Genomic DNA, 18,944 nt, shown 5'->3' with positions numbered 1-18,944 from the left:
TGACTGGCAATTAATTCTAAAAGGGTTGACGGTGGATATGCAATGGAAGACATTTAAAGACTGCATGGATGAACTACAAAAATTGTTCATCCCAGTTTGGCAAAAGAATAAATCAGGGAAGGTAGTGCATCCGTGGATAACAAGGGAAATCAGGGATAGTATCAAAGCGAAGGATGATGCGTACAAATTAGCCAGAAAAAGCAGCATACCGGAGGACTGGGAGAAATTCAGAGACCAGCAGAGGAGGACAAAGGGCTTAATTAGGAAAGGAAAAATAGATTATGAAAGAAAACTGGCAGGGAACATAAAAACTGACTGCAAAAGTTTTTATAGATATGTGAAAAGAAAGAGATTAGTTAAAACAAATGTGGGTCCCTTGCAGTCAGAAACGGGTGAGTTGATCATGGGGAACAAGGATAGGGCGGACCAATTGAATAACTACTTTGGTTCCGTCTTCACTAAGGAAGACATAAATAATCTGCCGGAAATAGCAGGGGACCGCGGGTCAAAAGAGTTGGAGGAATTGAGTGAAATCCAGGTTAGCCGGGAAGTGGTGTTGGGTAAATTAAATGGATTAAAGGCCGATAAATCCCCAGGGCCAGATAGGCTGCATCCCAGAGTACTTAAGGAAGTAGCTCCAGAAATAGTGGATGCATTAGTAATAATCTTTCAAAACTCTTTAGATTCTGGAGTAGTTCCTGAGGATTGGCGGGTAGCAAACGTAACCCCACTTTTTAAGAAGGGAGGGAGAGAGAAAACGGGGAATTACAGACCAGTTAGTCTAACATCGGTAGTGGGGAAACTGCTAGAGTCAGTTATTAAAGATGGGATAGCAGCACATTTGGAAAGTGGTGAAATCATTGGACAAAGTCAGCATGGATTTACAAAAGGTAAATCATGTCTGACGAATCTTATAGAATTTTTCGAGGATGTAACTAGTAGCGTGGATAGGGGAGAACCAGTGGATGTGGTGTATCTGGACTTCCAGAAGGCTTTCGACAAGGTCCCACATAAGAGATTAGTTTACAAACTTAAAGCACACGGCATTGGGGGTTCAGTATTGATGTGGATAGAGAACTGGCTGGCAAACAGGAAGCAAAGAGTAGGAGTAAACGGGTCATTTTCACAATGGCAGGCAGTGACTAGTGGGGTACCGCAAGGCTCAGTGCTGGGACCCCAGCTATTTACAATATATATTAATGATCTGGATGAGGGAATTGAAGGCAATATCTCCAAGTTTGCGGATGACACTAAGCTGGCGGGCAGTGTTAGCTGTGAGGAGGATGCTAGGAGACTGCAAGGTGACTTGGATAGGCTGGGTGAGTGGGCAAATGTTTGGCAGATGCAGTATAATGTGGATAAATGTGAGGTTATCCATTTTGGTGGCAAAAACAGGAAAGCAGACTATTATCTAAATGGTGGCCGACTAGGAAAAGGGGAGATGCAGCGAGACCTGGGTGTCATGGTACACCAGTCATTGAAAGTGGGCATGCAGGTGCAGCAGGCAGTGAAGAAAGCGAATGGTATGTTAGCTTTCATAGCAAAAGGATTTGAGTATAGGAGCAGGGAGGTTCTACTGCAGTTGTACAGGGTCTTGGTGAGACCACACCTGGAGTATTGCGTACAGTTTTGGTCTCCAAATCTGAGGAAGGACATTATTGCCATAGAGGGAGTGCAGAGAAGGTTTACCAAACTGATTCCTGGGATGTCAGGACTGTCTTATGAAGAAAGACTGGATAGACTTGGTTTATACTCTCTAGAATTTAGGAGATTGAGAGGGGATCTTATAGAAACTTACAAAATTCTTAAAGGGTTGGACAGGCTAGATGCAGGAAGATTGCTCCCGATGTTGGGGAAGTCCAGGACAAGGGGTCACAGCTTAAGGATAAGGGGGAAATCCTTTAAAACCGAGATGAGAAGAACTTTTTTCACACAGAGAGTGGTGAATCTCTGGAACTCCCTGCCACAGAGGGTAGTCGAGGCCAGTTCATTGGCTATATTTAAGAGGGAGTTAGATGTGGCCCTTGTGGCTAAGGGGATCAGAGGGTATGGAGAGAAGGCAGGTACGGGGTTGGATGATCAGCCATGATCATATTGAATGGCGGTGCAGGCTCGAAGGGCCGAATGGCCTACTCCTGCACCTAATTTCTATGTTTCTATGTTTACTAGATTTTAAATCTTAGACCAAAGTCTCACTCAAATCTAGGAATAGTTGAAGAAATGTATGTATTGTGTGTGAAGGATCTTGGTATGTTAATTCAAATTTAAAAATAAAAATTGTGCGTAGAGCAAGCAATTAGGGAGGTAAATAGATTGGGATTTAAAAAAAAGGAAAATACGAGAAAAACTGAATGTCAACGGCATCTGGTCATCCAGCCACATTTTTACCTCCTGCCTGAATTTCTAAGCATTAAAAACATTTTCTGGTATTATTTCAGAATTTCACACCAGTGTTTTTTTCCTCTTCTTTATTTTAAGAGCATTGGGGCACAAAATTGACGGTCTTGCCTTGATTGTGCAAGGCTTTGTTGGACCACATTTATTGTAGTACTATACACTTGTACTTTCACATTCAAGGAAAGGTTCAATTGCCTGGAGTCAGTCCACTGAAAATGTAAATGACTGATGATGCTTGGATGAGAGGGGGGGGGGTGGTCCTAAACTGGTGGTTGAGGAAGCCTGGCCGAAACTCACTGGTTTACAAAAATGAAAGATTAATTCCACTGAAACGTGCGTGATTCTGTGAGGAAGTAACAGAAGAGGTGCAAAAAGATGGTTTATTTTCAATCCCAAAAAATGGAGCATAGTCACGGGCGGGGCAGTCGTTGGATATTGGAGACAGCCATTTAGGGATGATATGCAGACGCTTATTTTACTCGGAGGATTGTACATCTTTGGAAATATCCACCACGAGCACTCAGTTGTTGAGCACATTTAAGGCAGAGATAGATTTTTGGACACCAAAAGGTTCAGGGGATATGGACATCTGTGTGATCACCACATTGGTCATCATTTTACAAAATAATGAAGCATGCAAGGAGGACCATGTGGTTAACTCCTGTTTTGTTTCATATTCTTCTGTAAATCTTGCTTTGTTACATTTTTGTTACTGCAACATATCCCTACTAAAAGCAAATGATCATATTCTCTTACACATTTAAATGTTAAGATATCTCACCTCTTTTTAGATCCTTATACTTTTGTTCATTATCAAGGAACTCAGCATCCATCTTGAAGACATCTATATTTGAAAGAGTTCATAGATTAACCTTGATTGTTATGATAAAAAAATTATTTACAACTAAGGACCAATCCAATTTGGACGACGAATATTGAAAAAATTGCAGTCACAAGGAACTGCAGGTGCTGGTTTAACTCAGTGGTGGAGTAACTCAGTGGGTCAGGCAGCATCTCTGGAGAACATAAATAGAGGACGTTTCAGGTCAGAACCTCTTCTTCAAGCTGCTGAGTTGTAGACAACAGTCCAAACTTCCAACAAGTTATCATTATCTTAATTAATTGCTGAAAAACAGAGGTTTGTTGATATATTTCAGGTTGCCCATACCGGCCACAATATAATGTATTGACCATTTTCCAAGCATGTAAATAATTTGCAAATCCTTTCAAACTTCTACTTTGCAGAGGTGGAGAAAAAGTTTGCGGCGCATGTGAAAAAGTTCTATAAATGTAACATGCAATATATTTTCAAATTTGATGACATACTTAATACATCTTCAGGATTATATTCATCTTCCAAAGGCAGCATATGAGTGAACTGATCATTTTCCTCAACCAGATCAAGGCCTTCGGGTATGATGGGGTGATCCTTAAAACCATCTTTACGAATTGCAAACATCACCTCTATCATGTATTGGACTCGCTTGTCAATCTGAGATTCATGAAGAATATTACGAAGACGTTCAAATATTGCTGTAACAAGAACAAAATAAATAATAAGTGCAAAATAGGAATTAATCTGTGGAAACAAGGAACTGCAGATGCTGGTTTACAATAAAAGACAAAGTGCTGGAGTAACTCAGCAGTTCAGCAGCATGCTTGGAGAACATGGATAGGTGATGTTTCAGGTCAAGATCCTTCTTCAGATTGATTGAGGGGGGGACGGGACGGGAAGAAAGATGGAAGAAGTTCAGGACAAAGCATGGCAGGTAATAGGTGACCACAGACAGACAGGCGGGCAGGGGATGTGTTGATAGACAGATGGTTGGACAAAAGCCTGAGATGAGGAAAAAAAGGTGTAAGGCAAAAGTATGGAAGAGTTGCGAATCGTGAAGCCAGAGGAAGGAATTTAGGTGAAGCGGGATTGGAGAGGTCTGGGTGGGGCGAATATATTACAGGGGTAACAGGTTCTGCTATATTACACAGGTTCAAATGTACCGTTTACTCCTCTGGGAGAAACCTCTGTCAGCTTCATTCCACATTCTTTCAGAAAAGCAATTGATACTTCAACGCTGTCATCCGTGGGCCGCTCAAGCAATAATGTGAGCATTTCCAAACATAAGACTTCATGGGCCTAATGTGGAAGAAATAAACACATTGTTTTCATTCTATTACTTTTATACGTCCTATCTTTATTTTAAACGGTCAGATTTTCAATTTCACAGCCCCAGCTTTCCATAGGATATCCCTATCCTTAATCTGTATAATTATTTTGTTTCTGCACAAACTCTTTTCAGTGACTGACATATGATGGATTCATTTTCATTTGAAAATAACAAATGTTTATGTTGCTCTTGTCACAAGGGGGGAGGGGAGTGGGTCGTGTCCATAATTAGCACTGACACTCCTTTGCAGCAGTAAGGGATCTATATGTTGAGTTTCAGGTGAAATATTGAAAACAATCTGAATTAAGTGATCAAAGCAAGAAATACAAGATATCCTCAGCTACTTGATCAATAATGCTCGCTCAATAAATTCAACTTAAAATACAACTCAGTATATTATAATTCTGCTTTTAGTGTTACACTTAAAAACATAACTGCACCTAAATTCAGAGGGAATTAATTAATAATCAAACATTTTTATCAGCAAAAATGATAAAAAGATAGACATGATTTGATTAGTCTTTAAGATCCTGCCTATTATCGGTTCCAATAAGTTGCAGCCTACATATTCTAATTATTATTAATTTTGCCAGACCATTCACCCTCCTGAAAAACTAATGCACTAAAAAATCTTGCAACGTACTTGGAAACCTCAGTTTTTAAACACTGATCTAAATGACTGGCAAAATTCTTTACAGCAACAGTTTTATTTTGAATGGAAAGAAAAGCAATCCATCACCCATCTTTGTCAAGTCTAATCATTGCGCCCAAATGCAAATTTTATTATACAAATTGACATTTTTGCTTTCAAAAGATTTATCACATTGTTTATATTAGCAACAAATCCGTAACAAAACACAAAGACCTGGGACAGGATTCTGTAACTTCCTCTTTTATATCAATTTTTAACAGGAAACATGCCAAAGTGCTTCATAAGTGGGAAAACAAACATTAAAGGCATTTGGGAAGCAGCTAAAAGCAGGCAGAGAAATTCTCAGAACTGCACAGAAACACAAGATGAACAGGCTTGATGCTGGCTGATCAATGATGGAAATATCAAAACAAGGATTCAATGAAAATCAGGAGATAAACTGAAATCTAAGAAAAACGATATTGTCTACACTTGAGGTGTGAGCCTCACTAGAAATGCCAATATTTATCATTAAACTGTAGCTTGTTGATATGGTTGATATTGTAAATCAGCTTTACAAACCACTGCTGTCTGCACATTTAAAATATGTTCCAGGTTCTGTCACACTGGGAGTTTAAGACTTCAACCAGCTTTGATTAAAGAATTGCATCCTGTAAAGAAAGGTGCACCTTACTTCAGAAAGCCTGCTGTTTTTTTTTTTTACTGTATCAGAGATGGAAGATTTGGACATTCTGTCAAAGAAGTATGCAGACATTTTGCAGATGGTTCATGGTGAAGCCACGCTGTGCTGGAATGAAAGTATTCAATGTTTCAAGGGGTGAATGGATGCCATTGATCTCCATGTCATTCTTCAAGGGAAGTAGGGAATAGTCTATCTTGCTGCTGGCTTTTCCTTCCAGACAACTGAAGGGTTTTGCAAAGTATTTTATTCAGCCTCTATCGATCAGTTTACAACCTGCTTGCTTCACTTATGTCTCTGGTCAATGGGAATAATGGTGAGGAAATTCAACACTGGCAAAGCCGGCTGATGCCATGGGCAGAATGCTAAATACTCGTGTATCGGAGATGTTCATCAATTTGACGTCCTTGGCATGAATCATTTGTCAGTCCACGCCAGGACCGTGGGCAGATCTCCTATGTGATCGGATACATTTCTAACCTAGGAATTGCCAAGTGTCAGAGTTCCATCAGAGCTAGGGAAGCTCTAAGATCTGAACAGTGAATGAACATTTTGAAATATACACCCAGAGGTTTTACAAGAAGTCAAAAAGTGATAAACCACATTTAACCATTCATACAAAATGTTTATCATCACAATTAAATACAAGGATTCGCTAAATTGAAGCCATACACCCAAATAAAGTCTAATTATTGTGACATTTTATATTTCATGCTATTATTGTAAAGAAATTGCTGACTGTATTACAGCGCCAGATTGTAAACTTTTATATAAACTAGAGCAACTTGTTTTGAATTCGGTTTTTAAAAAAAATTTTAAGCCAATTTCTAAAAATGAACCTGAAGTCACACATCATGGCTTGTATTGTTTATTTTTGTGCATCTCGGTGCATTTCAAATCCAATTTGGGTGAAAATGAAACCAAACAGAAACTTAAACTGCATACATTTTTACTGGCCATGATCCCACACCTGTGGCTTTCAAAAGTTGGCCAATTAATGAGAACCGCCTACTTTTAGTCTGAAATGGCTATTAATAAAATAAAGTTTTTAAAAAGATCTATGCATTTCATTTCTTTTACAGATATCAGGACCTTTTTTAGTCTGTTTTTTTAATTATTTTGGCAAGATCTGGGTCACTTAGGAAAGAACACCATTTAAATCCCACCCTAAATTAAACTGAAATGTTTGCCAAGCTGGTTCAACCATAACGGTAGATTTGGAGTTGTGTAGAGGTCAGGGTAAAGACGTAACACTTTTGTCCCTTAAGGGCACAAGTTTTGGTTGCCCCATTACAGGAAGGAGATGGAGGGTTTGAAGAGGGTGTAAAAGAGATTTACCAGGATGCTGTCTAGATTAGAGGGTATTTGTTATTACGAGAGGATGGCTTAACTTGGATTGCTTTCTCTGGAATAGCAGAATCAGTTAAAAGTGTATACAATTTTGAGGGTCATCGATAGGATAGACAACACCTTCACAGGGTGGAAATGTCAAATATTAGAGGGCATACTTTAAGGTTAGAGGAAAGTTTAAAGGAGATATGCGGGGCAAGTTTTTTTTCACAAAAGTGGTAGGTGCGCTGCCAACTGATGTGGTGAAATCAGATACGATAATGGCATTCAAGAGGCTTTTAGATAGGCACATCATGAATACATAGGGAATGGAAGAAATTGGATCATACAGGCAGAAGGGACTAGTTTAATTTGGCATCATATCTAACAAACATTGTGGGCTAACCAGCCGGTTCTGTGCTGTACAGTTTTATGTCTACAAACAGATGGGTATCTGTTACTATCATTAGTATCTGTTACTAATGATTCATTTATTTTACATTTCTAATTCGGGTGATCTGAAACATGAATTTAAATTTCACAGCTGCACAGTGAAACTCAGTATCAATCTCTGGATTACACTGGACAATAGCTATACCACTCATGAACCTACTCAATTCGTACTGATTTTTGAACCAAAAATAAAAAATTATTGCAGGGCTTCACAGGATGGACGCAGGGGACGTGTTGCCTCCAGACTCAGGAGTCTTAAATCAGTCATCAAAGATTCGAGAATCTAGGATACCCATCTCAAATGTTATGTTACAGTTGTGCAAGGCTGCATTTGGAGTACTGTGTTCAACTTTGGTCACCATGCCACAGCGGTCACGGTGGCACAGCGGTAGAGTTGCTGCCTTACAGCGAATGCAGCGCCGGAGATCCGGGTTCGATCCCAACTACGAGCGCTGTCTGTACGGAGTTTGTATGTTCTCCCTGTGACCTGCATGGGTTTTCTCCGTGATCTTCGGTTTCCTCCTACACTCCAAAGGCGTACAGGTTTGTAGGTTAATTGGATCAGTGTAAATGTAAAAATTGTCCATAGTGTGTGTTGGGCCTGTTTCCACGCTGTATCTCTAAACTAAACTAAACTAAGGATGTTTTGGAAAGAATTGGAGAAGTCTATAATTGGAAAGAATGCAGAGAAGATTTACAAGGATGTTGACAGGACTTGAGGACCTGGGCTGTACTGAGAGGTTGGACAGGCTAGCACTATATTCCTAAGAACGCAGGAAGATGAGGAGTGATCTTATGGTGGTGTATAAGATCTTGAGATGAATAGTTAGGGTGAATGCAGAGTCTTATATCCAGAATTGGGGAATTATGAATTTGGCCAAGTACGTGGGTAGGAAAGGTTTAGAGGGATATGGGCCATATACAGGCAGGAGAGACAAGTGTAGATGGAGCATCTTGGTCAGCATGGGCAAGTTGGGTTAAAGGACCCGTTTCCGTGCTGTATGACTCTCTGACTCCATCTTAGATTGCAAAGAGTTGGAACATCTTCACCAATAGAGCAGTGCATCCAAAAATTCTCTGCCCTGGAGGGTTGTGAAGGCTCAGTCACCAAGTTCATTGGCAACAGATTTGTAGTTTTCTGGATGTTAAGGGAACGAAGGGATAAAGGGATGGTGCCAGATAATGATGCCCAGATTGGCTATGATCTTGATGAATGGTGGAGAAAGTTCATCAAAGGCCAGATGGCCTATTTGTTATACTCATGTAAAATGTCAGTAGACAACCATTTGAAATGCAAGAGAAAGTAATAATTATCTTAACACAGACATTGCAGGAACAGAAATTTTAAAGATGTACTTACAACATTCTGATTAACAAGATGACCTACAAATTTGCAGGCTGAAAGGCACAGTTGCTGGAAAGAAAGGCAAAAGTGTCAATTTTTATCAAAATATTTTATACATTTAAAAAAAATATTTTCTGATAGTTGCAAATTAATGAAATAAATAAAATTATTTGCTTACCTTGTCATTTCTGCGATAACCTTTGCGGAAATTTAAAATCAATCTCTTGAGAATCAGCTCCCCAATTTGAGGAAACTTTGAATTTATGATTGCCACAACAGCAGAATAAACATGTGTGAATATAGGAGAGGCAGTCTGTGCCTGGATAATATATCTAGAAATCAATCCCCTGTACAGAAAGAGCACACCGTCAAATACTGCAGAAAACATGAAAATATATTTTGTCAAAGGATTTACTTTTGCAAACAATAGTGTAAAATACTTGGAATAAGCACTTCAATCGCTCAAAACTAATAAGATTGAGAACTTTAGTTTGAAGTTTGACTGAATTTAAGAATATCCCCACATATTTTTTCTAACAAACTGTATTTCACAAATAAGTTCAGTAGCTATCACAATTCATCCAAAAAAGGTGTGTCATAGTTCTGCTTATTTATTACAATAAAAGCATTTTTCCATAGATACCAGCAGAACTATTAATTAAACTTTGGAATTTGAGATAGATCTTGTATATATGCCAAATAATGGTCAAGTTTCCTTGGAAATGATAATGCTGCCATGTGGAAGTGTTAATATTTTCTTCCTCACTTTTCCTCAGCCATGTGCCAATGTGAATGTTAGAAATAATGAACATTTCTGAAAGGTGCTTGGCCTTTAATTCCTGATTAACTGTGATTTGATAAATGACTACACATGTTGAGGGGCAGAGAGAGGGCCAACCATACAGTTTGCCATCTGTAATGAGACATTTGCACACTTTGTTTGTCATGTTAGACCTGATGGAGATTCAGTGACTCCATTCACTTCCATGCAGAAGAACAGCTACAAGGCATTGCTGAAGGGTAATAATCCCTTTTTGTTTTTAAAACTTGATTCAGCAATAGATCTAATTGCTCATCTTAAAAGTTGTTTAAAAAAGTGTCAGTTTTAAGATTATTTTAATGTAAATAATTTAATAGCTGTAGATAGACACAATGCTGGAGTAACTCAGCGGGACAGGCAGCATCTCTGGAGAGAAGGAATTCTCGTTTCGGGTCGAGACCCATCTTCAGATTTTTTTCGATTACAAATCTCAAATGGTGGCGTACTGAGGCAAATAAATAAATTATGGGTCTTTGTCCCAAACATTATGGAGGGCACTGTAATTTCTCAAGTCAAATGAAGTGCACACATACATACCTTCCCCGAACAATATTTTCTTGAAGAAGCTCATGAATAATATTCGCTATGTTGGAGACGTTCACTTTATTGATGAGACCATTAATTGACTTCTTTAGAGCTTCCCAACTCATTCGCTGATATGCCAAACTATAAGGAAAGAGAGAAAAATAGCAGTGATATTAGTCTAGAATTGTATTTCAGTCCATTAAAAAGATAAAGTGGAAATTGGAAACAAAAACAAGATAAAAATTAGTGGAAGTCGGCAAATAATAAACAAAATGCATGTTCTCTCCAGCTCACGAAAGCCTGACTTCTGTACAGCCAATACACTAGAGCCAGCATTTGAGAGACTGGTGGGATGGATTTGCCAGCTGCTACAGTGCTGGAGGCATCTTCTGCTGCACGGGAACTCTGTTAATGGCTATATCTGAATGTTTGAATTAAATGCCCTTGGCTGGGCGATGTTTTTATTTAAAATATTGTTGGCGCCACATCTACCACTTGCAAACGGTTCTCAGGAACAGAACCAGTTTTAACCTGGGAAGCACCTGCAGCAAGTCCTGTACATAAAGCAAAGTTAGCAGTTAAAATACTGCCATAATAAAATACAACAGTTCTGCAGAACATGCTCAATCTGGAGATACTATGTAGGTGGTGGGTTGACCAGAGTAGTTAAGAGCCATTGCATGGTGACCAAATAGATTTATTTTTAACAAATATATCGTGGATACATTAGTATCAAACAGATAGCTCAAGTTACTCAGGGAAGCAATGATATGAACGTAGAGGTAAATCTGGCACACACTGTTTACACACAAGTACAGACCCTCCCCAGGTTATGGCAGAGTTCCTATCCTGTGAATTGCTTGTAACCCGAACAGTTTGCAAGCCGTAGTGTAGCCACGTGGAAACAAGGAGCTCCCATACAAGAGGCCTGCAACCCTACAGCAGCCAGCAATTCCATCCCAATGGTTTCCCAAACGTTTGATCATAAGTGCAGGCTGTACATAAGTCGAGCGTTTGTAAGCTGGGGATGACCTGTAAAGCGCATCTGATTTTCAAACGATTTCACATAAATAGTTGATGAAACTGAGCAGAAGCTCTTAAAGAATGATAAAAGGTGCCGCTAAATGTTTAATATAGAAATCAAGGATAAGTGATCAGAAAGATCCCTTCTGGTGATTGAAGCAATACCTTTTGCATGCATACAAATGATAAACTTCCTGTACTTTTCTTGGCTTTTGGTTCAAGCTTCCCTATTTCATCTCATCTCACACGCCAGCTTCTTCGTTATCCAGAGATTCACAACTTGGCATTTCCACCCTCTCTCTTTGTGGCATCTTGTTTATCCGGAACCCCTTGAATCTTCTCCTTAAATGCCCCCTATTGTTGAGATCGATTGACCTTCAAATAGCTATTTCCAGGCCTCTGTTTAGTAAAACTAGATTTCTTCCAAAATGTAGAACCTTGATTCCTCATCTTTATTTGGCATTGTAATAATCACTGCTGTAAAACAGCAATCCAATTGTCATTCTTTCCATGTGCCCAGCTTCATCGCTAAACCAATCCAGAATTGTCCACCATCTCGTTCGGCCTGCTAAATGCATGTGGAGAATTCAGTGCCTTGTATTTCTGACTGTATGCAAGCTTCTAAGTGGTTTAACTTAAATCCCCATTATTTCTGCTCTCTTGTTTTTGCATTTCACAGAAATTAGCTAACATCCCATCTCAAACAGGATCTTTGAATGTTTATGGTACATTCCCACCAGTTATTAATTGCCTCACAGATAATTCTTCAAACCTACCTAGATACAACGTATCTAGACTAAAGATAGAATCAGAATCAGATTTTATTGGCCAAATATGTTTTACAACATACGAGGAATTTCACTGGCCAGGTCAGTCATATAATTAAAAGTAACAGATCACTTCAAAAACACATTTTAACATGAACATCCACCACAGTGACTCCTACACATTCCTCACTGTGATGGAAGGCAAAATAAGGTTCAAGTCCAAAATGCTGGAGTAACTCAGCGGGACAGGCAGTATCTCTGGGGAGAAGGAATGGGTGACGTTTCGGGTCGAGACCCTTCTTCAGACTGATGTCAGGGAGAGGGAGATACATAGATAAGGAAGTGTAAGGTGTGAAAATAGCACAAAGGGAATAGAGATCAAGGAAAATGTAGAATAGATCATTGTTAGCACGGAGAAGGTAACAAAGCCTACAGAGATAAAATGTAGTCGGAGACAGTAAGACTGGTCGGAGAACTGGGAAGAGGGAGACATGGAGAGAGAGGGAAAGCATGGGTTATTTGAAGTTAGAGAAGTCAATGTTCATGCCGCTGGGATGCAAGCTGCCCAAGCGAAATATAGTATCTAGGGATTCTAGGCTATATTGGTGCCACCTTCTCCAGATCTCACCCCAATATCTCAAGCATCTAAATTCCTAAATCTCATCAGTCATGCATTCATACAATTAGGAAAGAACTGCAGATGCTGGTTTAAATCGAAGGTAGACACAAAATGTTGGAGTAACACAGCGGGTCAGGCAGCATCTCTCGGAGAAGGAATGGGTGATGTTTTGGGTCGAGACCCTTCTTCTGACCGATAAACTAATTTCATGTGAACTGACTTCATGTACTCACTGGCACCCGGTGCCTAATCTCTGAAGTCAATTGAAGTGAGTATAAACTGGGCAAGTGGCAATATGCCAAGGAAATTAGCTTCCGGACTAAAAGGACTAATGTCCTTTTAAGCCCATAGCTTTTCTTTAAAGTTACTGATGGCACGGGCTTTGATGGACAAGACACTATGAAACATGCAGAAGACAAAGAGAAGACTTCAGTGACAAATTTTGTAAAGGTGGCAAAATGCACAGGCATGCTATAGACGAAATTTAACAGAGAAATGTATGAAGTGATACATTTTCATGGGAAGAATGAATTGGGACAACAGAATACAATGGGTGCAATTCTATGGGACTTCCAAAAACAAAGACCTGAACATATGCAAGCCCCGATCTTGGGAGTCACAACAGGTTGAGAACATGCCCACAGCATTCAGGATCCTATGCTTTATAAACGGAAGCATAAGGATTGCTCTCTTGATCGCAGTTGTAAGGTGGATTGACTAAGATGTTCAAAAGTTAAGAAGTCTCATAAAGAGGAACTGCTCTTAAGGGCAGAAGCATTGAGAACCATAAAATAAAGACAAAAATAAAGAAAATAAAGTTTTACGAATAGGAGCGTAAAAATCAGACACCTGATTGAAATGCCAGATTTATTCACTACCCTACAGTAAGCAAATTAGTAAACCAGATCTTAACAATTTTCAGCTTACCTGCTTTTGTCTGCAATTTGTTCTTGCATCATTCTCAATCGTGCAGGAGGAATGTACGCTCCACCTGTCAGTGTTAAAATAGGATCCAATTCTGCCTTTTTCTTTTTCAATGGTGGTTCAGAGGAGCTCTGATTGAAATCATCTTTATTTCTTGTTATCGGTGATGGCGATTTTGCTCTCTTCTTGTGGTCTGATTCACGGTCTATGTTCATGTGGCTCTCTTTGTCTCTACCTCTAAAATAAACAATTCTCAAGTCCATACAAAATATAAATCTCATATAACCTCATTTACTGTATCCACAAAATCCAAATGTCGATCCCAATTGTAATGACATTTTTGTATTATAAGTTCTTCAGGCGATACTTGAAAACTCTCCAATACACTGTAACATTGGTGAACTGTCCAGCACAGAAAGAACAGAACATCATATCTCATATCATATTTCGTGTTTGTGTGTGTGTGTGTGTGTGTGTGTGTGTGTGTGTGTGTGTGTGTGTGTGTGTGCGTGCGTGTGTGCGTGCGTGTGTGCGTGCGTGTGTGTGCGCGCCTTTGAAACATATTTCCTCGAAAACCAGACGCAAAAACGCAAAGAATTTTACATATTTCGGTAGGGATTTAACATGATCTAGAATCCTTTCTAGATTTGGTCGATTATTTCCCCAGATTTTGAATAAAATTGTTCACAAAACATCAAAAAAATTTAAAATCAAACAGCTGCACGAGTCACAGTGCCACCTCACAGATGTCCAATCACAATGGATCTCATTTACATAAATGACATCACAATGGGACAGGTGTGGGAGATTGGAACCTTCATGTGGTCCCACTAAAATCAAACTGCTGCATGAGTCAGTGCCATCTCACAGATGTACAATCACAATGGATCTCATTTACATATGATATCACAATGGGACAGGGGTGGGAGATCTCTCCCCCTCCATCCCTCCCTTCCACCCCCATGCCTTCCCCCACTCCCCCTTCTCTCTCCCCCCTTACTCTCTCCCTCCCCTTTCTCACTCCCCCCCTCCACTCCACTCTCTCCCCCCCTCCACTATCTCCCCCGCCCCTCCACTCTCCCCCCTCCACTCTCCTCCCCCTCCACTCTCTCCCCCGCCCCTCCACTCTCTCCCCCCCTCCACTCTTCTCCCCCACCCTCCTCCTCTCACTTCCCCTCATCCCCTCTCCTCTCCCCTTCCCCCACCCTTCTATATTCTCCTCACCTACCCTTCCCCCCTCCATCACCCCCTTACCCTACCCGTCTCCCCTTCACCCTCCCCGCTCTCCTCCCCCCATCCTCATCCCCCTCTCTCTCCCTTCCCCCCTCCTCTCATCCCCCATCTCCCCCTCCCCACTCTCTCCCCATCTCCCTCTCCCCTCCTCCCCCACCCTCCCCCCATCACCCACCCACACTCTCCTCCTCCCCTCCACCCCCCTCTCCCTCTGTCTCGCCATTCTGTCTCTGCCCCTCTCTCTCTCTCTCTCCCCATTCTCTCTCTGCCCTCCTCTCTACCCCCTCCCCCTATCTAGACACGCCTGTGAGTTGGGGGCTATACGTCAGTGGATAGGGCAGATGGGGTAAAAGGAGCAAATTAATAATATCAAGGGGGATAGTTAGCATGTGTGCGGGGTGGTAGTTAATGTGTGTGATGCCACATGCCGCCCCCCCCCCCCCCCCCGCAACCGCACCTTGGGGGAACAGACCTTGGTCTCGTGTTCTTTAAAAATAAATTCCAATTAGATGCTCTTTCTGAAACCTTTGAAGTTTGCTTATCTTTATATATTTATCTTATTTTCATTTGAAAGTTCTTATTAAACCTGCTTCCACCTGTCTTGCAAACTGTAATTCACACCTGCTTCTTTTGTTACTTGCTCTTTAGTCAGTGTTGGCTGTTTCCCCTTATTTGCTAAATAAAACATGTCCTTGTCCCTGAACGGCTTCATAAAATCCCTCCACAACCTTCCCAGTTGTCTCTGATCAAAGGAAATCACTCCAACGTATTTCTCTCAAGTATTTCTCGATAACGTGATGAAATTCTCCCTACAGTAGTGACGTTATCAGGTTCAGGTTTTGCACGTTTCAGTTCTTCAAATGTACTTAACACACTTAACAACTAAAAAAAAAAGCCCTGGCCAATGGCAAAACTTCCACTGGAAAGCTTTGGATGGACAAAGTAATACTAATCCACGTAACATATTTTTCTATTTGCCCAAAAACAATATAAGATTCAAATAAGATTAACTGGCCCATATATCCATAGACATATTTCAAGGCGATTAAATTAAAATAGTTATGCAGAAAATGACCTTACGTACAATCAGCTTTGCAACTGTTAGTTCATTTAAAATTCCAGACACATCATTCTGCATAAAACATGCCTTTCTAGGGTGATGGAGGGGAAATGTTAGAAACCTATGCTAATTGCATGGATTTAGAAATAAAAGGTCTTGTTTCATTAATCTGCTACAAGCCAAAATAAATTAGTTGTAAAGTCTCATCTAAACTTTTCAAGGGCATTTGACTATGAATGTCACTGGCAGGATTCTTAAAAGATAAATGAATTAGCAAGATGGATTGAAAACTGCCTTAACAATTAGAATCAAGAGGTTGAAATAAATAGAAAACACACTGCCTGGTTTTGCGGAAAGTTCTGTGACATTTTGATGTCAGGATACCGTGCATGTCACGTTAGGCTGCAATAATTTGTAGATAAATACTTTGTGGTAGCATTACAAAGTTCAGTATTGATATGAAGCTGTTTATTCGGCACATAAGAAATCCTGATGGTTCAGCATCTGCTTCTGAGGATTCTGCTCCCTTCGCACCCTTGAATTTTATTATTCACTAGTAAGTTTACTACTGTGCAACATCTTAGAAGAAATGAGTAGGGGTATTAATAGGAAATAATATCTAATAGTCCAGAAAATATGCTAGTCTTGCACTACCAGATTACTAGAGTATTAGATTATCAGTGTTATACTGTATGTAAGCTGCGAGTGAACTATAAGAACAGACTATGGAACAAAGAGCCTTTTATTATCATGTCAGTTATTGACTTATTAATGCAAAGTTTGAATTAAATACCTAGATTGTAAATTTCTATCATTATGTCTGCCATTGCTGGATGGTCTTCTGTCATAGGTATTCCTGTTGGTATTTCTTGGGGATCTTGATCCTGATCTTTCACGACCTTTACGTCTGAGAAAAAAAGGCCAGTTAACAATCATATTTTTCTGATGATTTGTGGAAGAGCATCCTCAACAGTAATTACTTACAATTGTCTACAAATTAATAACTTGCAGGAAGACCAAGCCATCAAAAGAAACCATTTCACTCAGGATCAGATTTGTATTGCTGCAGGCAATCAAACTGAAAATTGAATCAATCTGCATTTCAATGTATTCTCTCAATTCTTGCCCAGTGATATCCTCAAGAGGAAGGAAAGCCATAGAAAATATTCTGTAAATCATGGGGCAGCCAGCAATTAGCTGCTGATCAATAGGTATATCCGTAAAACAACCATCCAACCGACTCGAGATGTTTAGATCTCTTCATTAAATTATCGCAGTTCTTTCACTGTCATTTCTCGAGTTAAAAGTTCATTTCTGTTTCAGTATTGATTAAAACGTGAAAAAACCCTTGACACAAGTGTTAGAATTACCCTGCTTTTTTGGAATGTGTCCTCTTTTTGAATCAGTAGTTCCTCAGATACCATACAACAAATTCTTATTTTTGATTTAAGGTGAATTGGTTTGTAGCTGCTATGGTTGCCCATTTCAAACTCCCCACAGTCAGCTATGCTCTTCACATTGCTTAACAGTATCTCAAGTCACATTCAATTGCCTGTCTCATTCAATTCTCTGCCTTCAATTCACATTCAATTCTCTCCCTCGAAGGGCCGTGGAGGCCAGTTCTCTGGATGCTTTCAAGAGAGAGTTAGATAGAGCTCTTTAAGATAGCAGAGTCAAGGGATATGGGGAGAAGGCAGGAATGGGGTACTGATTGTGGATGATCAGCCATGATCACAGTGAATGGCGGAGCTGGCTCGAAGGGCCAAATGGCCAACTCCTGCACTTATTGTCCATCACTTGTCGAACAAGTACTCGAGATAAATGACACATCTTTGAAATGTTATTTATTTCCAAAGCCTTTCAGTTCAATTTAAGTTTGTATATCACATATTAAAGCTATTAATTTGCTTTCTACCAAGATTTGAATATGACATTTTACATTCTTACCTATTTTGGGCTCCATTTGCATCTTTTAGGTTTCACACTTCTTTTGTGATTTCATTTTATACTACCAAAGCTTTGACATCCCTAGTATGAGCTTTAAAACCATATTTGCAATCTGGCCTCTTATCAATAGTTTATTTTGGTAATGCAAGGTATTTACTAGCAGAAAGATACTCCATCTGTTTTTGGTTCAAAATTACAGGCATGAGGAAATTGGATCAAAAGCTGAAAATGTGTTACATTAAGTCATTAGGTTAACAAACACATTCCTAAGTAAGCTACAAGATCCAACTTTACCTGTGCTCAGGGGAAGAGCTTCTTTGACGTGGACTGTGGCTGTCTACCCGCTCCTGATTTGAATTGAGCTATGAAGATATAAATAATATCAAAGTTGTAGAAACAATTAAGCAAATCAGCCTTATTATTCTGACATTAATATATGTATCTCTCAAAGCAAACGATCAAGTAAAATTCTCTGTTTCTTCCTAAACTGGTGAAGGTAATTTAAAGAGAGAAACACGAGGAACTGCAGATGCTGGTTGACAAGATAAGACAAAGCTCTGGTGTTACTCAGCAGGTCAGGAAACATCTCTGGAGAACATGGATAAGTGGCGTTTCGGGTTGGGACCCTTCTCCGTAAGGCTTGGGATGACAGTGGAGAAGGTATAAAGACTTGTTAATGATGAATGGAGAGAGCAAAAAAAAAATTGGTTTTGGGAGGACATTTCTAAGAGCAAGTCAGAAGGAAAAGTAGCTGGTCATGAATTGGAGGTATGTGGGGGTAAGTGGAAGGTTGTACTGGGACCATAAAATGTCTTTAGCAGAAGTTTCACCAAGTTTGTAGTTCACATACACGTTTAAAATCATTTGGTAAATAGCTTGAGTTCATGTGTAGGAAAGAACTGCAGATGCTGGTTTAAATCGAAGTTAGACACAAAATTCTGGCGTAACTCAGCGGGTCAGGCTGCATCTTTGGAGAGAAGGAAAGGGTGACGTTTCGGGTCGAGAC

At 39.9% G+C, this 18,944-nt stretch overlaps 1 protein-coding gene across 1 annotated transcript in view; it reads right to left on the bottom strand.

Annotated features, from left to right (window-relative positions):
* cwc22 (CWC22 spliceosome associated protein homolog) overlaps positions 1–18,944 on the bottom strand; it is a 76,127-nt gene that overhangs the window by 23,719 nt on the left and 33,464 nt on the right. The window contains exons 4-12 of the mRNA XM_033023836.1: positions 18,233–18,300; positions 16,785–16,898; positions 13,702–13,935; positions 10,378–10,506; positions 9,199–9,367; positions 9,036–9,089; positions 4,396–4,531; positions 3,724–3,930; positions 3,179–3,241 (exon numbers count right to left, since the gene is read on the bottom strand). Coding sequence (XP_032879727.1) covers positions 3,179–3,241; positions 3,724–3,930; positions 4,396–4,531; positions 9,036–9,089; positions 9,199–9,367; positions 10,378–10,506; positions 13,702–13,935; positions 16,785–16,898; positions 18,233–18,300 — 1,174 coding nt within the window. The remainder of the gene's footprint in view (positions 1–3,178; positions 3,242–3,723; positions 3,931–4,395; positions 4,532–9,035; positions 9,090–9,198; positions 9,368–10,377; positions 10,507–13,701; positions 13,936–16,784; positions 16,899–18,232; positions 18,301–18,944) is intronic.

Source organism: Amblyraja radiata, chromosome 7, assembly GCF_010909765.2.
Source record: "Amblyraja radiata isolate CabotCenter1 chromosome 7, sAmbRad1.1.pri, whole genome shotgun sequence".
Lineage (NCBI taxonomy): Eukaryota > Metazoa > Chordata > Chondrichthyes > Rajiformes > Rajidae > Amblyraja > Amblyraja radiata.
This window is presented reverse-complemented; position numbering and strand designations above follow the sequence as displayed.